The sequence below is a fragment of the Cynara cardunculus genome (genome assembly GCF_001531365.2).
Source record: "Cynara cardunculus var. scolymus isolate 2C chromosome LG 17, CcrdV1, whole genome shotgun sequence".
In the NCBI taxonomy this organism is placed as follows: domain Eukaryota; kingdom Viridiplantae; phylum Streptophyta; class Magnoliopsida; order Asterales; family Asteraceae; genus Cynara; species Cynara cardunculus.
The window spans coordinates 10,413,044-10,419,908 of NC_037544.1; the positions used below are offsets into that span (position 1 = coordinate 10,413,044).

A 6,865-nucleotide genomic window follows, 5' to 3' on the forward strand; every position below is an offset into this window, starting at 1 on the left:
ATAGATAATCAAGTTGGACTTATGTAGACGATTATAGACTTAGAACTTATTAATCCCCATAAGTAGTTTTAAACCCATAAGTGACGGTTTTGGATATTCCTCTTTGATAGGGAAACGTTAAGCCAACGTGTGGGGACCGGATCGTGTTTTTGATTAGCGGAGCTTTGCAAAAGAGTGAGTATTCACAACCCCTCGTTCAAAGTATTTATTACGTTTTGGGGTGAAAAGCATGATTGAATGTGTTATATGAGCTATTTTCATTATGAATATGAAATTTTGTTAATTTCATGTTATGGGCACTAAGGCATGTACACTAAAAGTTATATTGAGTAAAATGTAACAGAAAAGTTTATACACTACTACTAACTCAAGTGAGGAGCCGAGGGTATTTGTGGATAGCGCTATTTGGACGGACAATCCCACCTAAAAACCGATAAGTAGGGGTGTGGATAGCAATCCCACCTAGAAACTACAGGTAAGAGTGCACTATACTTAAAAATGAAGGTTCTACATATGTGGGGTTTTAGTCCCACCGCTAAGGTAGAATTAAAAACAGTTTTATGGGGTCGAAAGGTTTAGTGGTGGCTCTTTATATACTTAAAATTAGAGTACAAATTGCCTTGAACAATCCAAGATTTTCCTTCAAAGTAAATCAAGTGCCATTAAAAATTTAATTTGCTCATATTCGCTTATGCAAAAAGGAGGTTTGTGATATTGAAAACCTGTGAACTCACCAGCTCTTTGTAGTTGACCTTGTTTTATTATGCTTTTCAGGGGTAAGAAAGGTTAACTGATATCGTTTATGTTCGGGGCGCAACAACATCAACCATTTTTTTTTGAAATATTTTTGTTGAAAACTTTGCTTACACCATGTTGTTAAAACTTTGAACTTGTATGATGTAATTTCGGACTTTATATGTTATGTATTTGAATGGACAATTGGTGTTGTTTTCGCCCTATCGCTGTGAAATCTTGAACTATCACTTCTCATGTTTCCGCTTTAGCGGGGTGTGACAGACTTGGTATCAGAGCCATAGGTTATAAAGAACACCGGTTTTCTATTAAAACCAAATACTATAACCAAATGATTTAAATATATTTATATATATATATATATATATATATATTCTAAACTAATTTAGCTTACTACTAGTATAATTGGACTAAGTGTTGACTTAGCGTATTATAATTAGGCAAAGCCTGATCACCTATGTCTAATTTAATATGTTTAAGGAGGGACAAGGAACAATTATATTGGAAGTCGGCTAAAATAAAAATTTCTTGCTCAAAGGAAAAGCGTAATTGTGACTTGCATGAGTATTTTCATTTTAGGAATTATTATTTACTTAAGCACAGTTAGTAATTAAATTTGTTACCGTCACAGTTTAAAAATGTCTCACTCATCCTCACTCCCCGAGCACTGCCCTGACGAATCCGGTTACTTTACCAGCCTCCCTAGGAGAAACCAACCCGACCGTGAGGAGAGTGACCCGTCCGAGGAAAGTGACGTGGCCACCCGAGAGACTTCTGTTGAATCATCTGTACCTACGCCACCTCCGGTCGATGTGAATGGTCCATCGCGAGGACCTAGGATCATGAGAACCGCCTCGAAAGTGTGTTCTCCCTCCCAGGAGGGTGACTATCGCAGTTCCCTCCGAGCCTCTTAGAGAGCCAGCCGGATCGCAGTCCCGATCACGGAGCATGACCCCTCCTCTCCCAGCAATTGGAGTTTCTATGCCACAGCCTCGGGGCATGACTGCAACGTAGAACTTTTGGGTCTCAGGCTTGAGCAGTCAGTTACAGTCCCACCGTCGTACACTTGATCACATCCAGTAGTCCTTAGACGACATTTTTATAGTCTTGCTCGCACAGGATAATCTTACGATGGGGATTATGGAGATCATTTTCGAGACTAGGAGGGCAAATCGAAGATTGTACGCGTACTTGTTTTGGGCGGTAGGAGCTTTGGTGATGATGATAGGGATATTGATTAGGGTGTTAATGAGTTAGGGAACTCCCGTTATTTTGAAACTTTTGGGTGGATAATATCTTCTTTTGGGGCTTGTAGCCTATATGTTTAAGTTTAAACAATTTAATGTCTTTTGGGTTATATTTTAAAACTTATGTTTGGTTTGCTTTGGCTATTTATGAAAATTTATGCATGTTATCTATTTATCGCATGTTGTTTTGGATTATATGTTTTCATGAATAATGTTAGATGTATGTTATAAGGTATGTATAATTTAGCAAGTAGATTTATTATGGCCATAGTAACTTAAGTTGACCAAAACCCAATTTAAAAATTTTGTTTTAGAACAATGCCTCCGAGAAGGGATGATTCCGAAGTTGCACGACTTGTATCCGAGCAACTCATGGCTGCACTTCCAAACATTGTTAGCCAAGTGGCAGCTGGCCTGAATAATAATCAAAACAACAATCAAGGATCGGGAAATAGAAAATGTACGTACAAATCCTTTAGGAGTTGTAATCCGAAGGAATTTCACGGTACTGAGGGAGCCGTGGGATTACTGACTTGATTAGAGAGCATGGAGTCTGTGTTCCATATTAGCAAATGTACCGAAGGGAAGAAAGTAGAGTTTGCTACATGTCTATTACAAGGACGAGCATTAACTTGGTGGAATACCCAAGTACAAACTCGGGGCCGAGAAGCCGCCAACGGTCTTACGTGGGAAGATTTTAAAAGGATGATGAAAGAAGAATATTGTCCAAGAAGCGAGATCCAGAAACTGGAAGCCGAATTATGGAATCATGAAATGAGAGGAAATGATATAGACTCTTATACTGCACGTTTTCATGAGTTGGCAAAAATGGTACYGCATCTAGTGACGCCTGAAGAGAATCGAGTTGATAGATATATTTGGGGATTATCTCCGGTGATACGCGGGGATGTTACTGCGGCAAACCCAAAATCCCTACAAGAGGCAGTAAGTTCGGCAACCAAACTCACCAATAATGCTACTCGTTCGGGAATGTTTGTAAAAGATAAGGCTTCAGGGAAGAGAAAGATGGAGGAACCTACACGAAGGCAGTCTGGGGGAAGAATGGGAAAGGCTCTGAAAATATCAGGAAACTACGGGATTCAGACCCAATCGGCAGAGAAGAAGAAAAGAACTTATCAAAGTGTGAGAAGTGCAATAAACAGCATGACGGACAATGTATTATCTGACAAAAATGCAACAAAGGAGGTCACTATGCCAAAGATTGCAGGAGCACTGGAAGGCGGGCATGTTTCGAGTGTGGAAGCCCAGATCACTTTTCGGAATGGATGTCCACGATGGAACCAGAGACCGAACACTAACCAAGCATGATCAGCCAATCAAGGGAATCAAGGAGGTCCGACAAGAGGCCGAGTGTTTGAGATTGAGGCTGAGGAAGCAAGGCAGAGTCCAGATGTAGTTACAGGTACGTTTCTCTTAAATAATCATTATGTATCTGTACTATTTGATTCTGGAGCAGATAGGAGTTTTGTGTCATTAGATTTTAGACCAAAAATAAATATAAGATCTCAAAAGTTGAAAGAAGCATATATCATTGAATATGCCAACGATCAAGAGTGTAAGGCCAAAGACGTAATAATGGATTGCACTTTAAACTTGACTAGTGGGGATTTTTGTATAGATTTAATCCCGATTCAACTAGGAAGTTTTGACATAATTGTGGGCATGRATTGGTTATCCAAGAACCGAGCTGAAATTAGTTGTTTCGAGAAGATCGTTCGAATTCCGTTACCCGAAGGGGGAATACTCGAAGTACACGGAGAGAAACCCAGAAGGGGTATTAAACTAGTGACGTGTTTGAAAATGTGAAAGTATTTGAGAAAGAACTGCATTGCCTTTCTAGCTCAYGTTATGGATAAGAAAGCTGAAGAAAAACGAGTTCAAGATATTCCTATAATTCGGGACTTTCCCGAAGTATTCCCAGATGAATTKCCTGGAATACCCCCACCAAGACAAGCTGAGTTCCACATAGAACTAATTCCTGGGGCTGCACCCGTGGCAAAAACACCATATCGGTTAGCACCATATGAGATGAAGGAGCTGTCGGAACAACTTCAGGATTTACTCAATATATGATTCATCAGACCCAGCTCTTCACCTTGGGGAGCTCCAGTTTTGTTTGTCAAAAAGAAGGATGGATCTTTTCGAATGTGTATCGATTATAGAGAACTCAACAAGTTAACTGTTAAGAACCGATACCCCCTTCCCGGATTGATGACTTATTTGACCAACTTCAAGGAGCTACATACTTCTCGAAGATCGATCTTAGGTCTGGATATCATCAAATGAGAGTGCGAGAAGAGGATATTCCCAAGACGGCGTTTAGGACTCGAAACGGTCATTACGAGTTCCTAGTTATGCCTTTTGGTCTAACAAACGCACCAGCAGTCTTCATGGATTTGATGAATAGAGTATGTCGATCGTATCTAAACAAGTTCATGATCGTGCTTATAGATGACATACTTATTTATTCTCGAGACAAAAAGGAGCACGAGCAACATTTAAAACTGATACTGGAATTGCTTAAAAACGAAAAGTTGTACGCCAAATTCTCTAAATGCGAATTTTGGATTCGTGAAGTGCACTTTCTTGGCCACGTGGTGAATGAAAAAGGAATCCAAGTTGATCCAGCTAAGATTGAGGCCATTAAGAAATGGGAARCCCCGAAGACACCAACCGAGATCCGCCAATTTCTWGGATTGGCAGGTTATTACCGGTGATTTATCGAGAATTTTTCTAAGATCGCGCAACCACTAACAACTCTAACCCAAAAGGATAAGAAGTTCATTTGGGGAGAGAAACAAGAGGAAGCCTTTCATACACTCAAACACAAGTTATGTAACGCACCGATCATGGCCTTACTAGAGGGAGTAGACAATTTTGTAGTCTATTGTGATGCTTCACATCAAGGGATGGGATGTGTACTGATGCAAAAGGGAAAAGTTATCGCATACGCATCGAGACAACTGAAGATTCAYRARAAGAATTATACTACTCATGATTTGGAGCTAGGAGCGGTGGTGTTCGCACTCAAGATCTGAAGACATTATCTCTACGGTACTAAGTGCACTATTTTCACGGATCACAAGAGCCTTCAACATATTCTTGACCAAAAAATGCTCAATATGAGGCAAAGAAGATGGGTTGAGCTACTTAGTGACTACGATTGTRAAATAAAGTACCATCCAGGCAAGACTAATGTAGTAGCCGACGCTTTAAGTCGAAAGGAAAGGGTAAAACCGACAAGAGCACGTGCTATGGGAATGATGGTTTAGACGAGTTTAAATACTCAAATTCTGGAAGCACAAGGAGAAGCTCCGAAAGAAGAAAACATGAAGAATGAAACCTTGCAGCACTTAGAGAAAATATTTGAAATGCAAGCAGATGGGGTGCATTACTTTCAGAATAAAGTATGGATACCAAAGGTTGGTAACTTACGATCAACCATTTTGGACGAAGCCTATCGATCCAGATATTCGATTCACCCAGGAGCAGATAAAATGTATAAGGATTTGAAAGAGTATTATTGGTGGCCAGGAATGAAGAAAGATATTGCTTTGTTCGTAAACAAGTGCCTGACTTGTGCCAAGGTAAAGGCTGAACATCAGAAACCATCTGGTCTACTCCAGCAACCTGAAATACCCCAATGGAAATGGGAGAAAATAACCATGGATTTCGTAACTAAGCTACCCAGAACTGGAAAGGGGCATGATACTATATGGGTTATAGTAGACCAACTTACCAAATCAGCTCATTTCATTCCCATTCGCGAAGATTTCAGCAAGGAAAGGCGTGAACAAATCTACATCAATGAAATAGTTACACGTCATGGTGTGCCTATTTCATTCGAATAGAGATACACGTTTAACATCATGATTTTGGCAGTTTCTTCAAAAGGCATTGGGTACGCGCTTGGATTATAGCACCGCCTATCATCCTCAAACAGATGGACAATCGGAAAGAACTATTCAAATGCTTGAGGATATGTTACGTGCGTGTGCAATAGATTTTGGTGGGGGTTGGGATACCCATTTTCCCCTTGTTGAATTCTCTTATAACAACAACTATCACACCAGCATACAATGTGCACCGTACGAAGCTCTATACGGACGTAAATGCAGATCGCCGCTTAGCTGGGTAGAGATCGGAGATAGACAGTTGACAACGCCCGATATTATTCAGGAAACCACCGACAAGATTGCAATCATCAAGGAGAGACTCAAGAAAGCAAGAGACCGTCAGAAGAGTTATGCGGATAATCGGAGAAAGCCGTTAGAATTCCAAGTGGGGGATAAAGTAATTTTAAAGGTATCGCCATGGAGGGGACTAGTATGTTTCAGGAAGAAAGGCAAGCTGGGTCCCAGATACATTGGTCCATTCGAAATACTCGAAAGAATCGGACCAGTGGCATACAAGTTGAAGTTACCACAAAATCTAAGCGCCATCCACAACATGTTCCATGTGTCGAATCTGAAGAAATGCCTAAAGAATGAAACAATAGTGTTACCCCTGGACGACGTTCAAATTAACGATCGGTTACACTTCGTCGAAGAACCAATCGAGATACTGGACCGAGAAGTTAAACGGTTGAGGCGCAGTAAAATCCCTATTATTAAGGTCCGCTGGAATGCGAAAAATGGCCCAGAGTACATTTGGGAACGAGAAGATTTCATGAAAAGTAAATATCCGCATTTGTTTGCAGAGAAATCCATTGGCAGTAGCAGTCATTAAATTTCGGGACGAAATTTCTTTATCAGGGGGAGACTGTGACAACTGTCAAATTTGAGCTTCCAAGTTAGCTCTTATTAAGTTTATATTAGTGTTATTAAAGATAATTTATAAGATTA

At 40.2% G+C, this 6,865-nt stretch overlaps 1 protein-coding gene across 1 annotated transcript; it reads left to right on the forward strand.

Annotated features, from left to right (window-relative positions):
- Positions 1-3,596: 3,596 nt before the first annotated feature.
- On the forward strand, positions 3,597-4,094 carry LOC112499845. The gene is made up of 2 exons (XM_025103120.1): positions 3,597-3,795; positions 3,862-4,094. Exons 1-2 carry the CDS (start codon positions 3,597-3,599, stop codon positions 4,092-4,094), a joined length of 432 nt encoding a protein of 143 aa, XP_024958888.1.
- Positions 4,095-6,865: the final 2,771 nt, after the last annotated feature.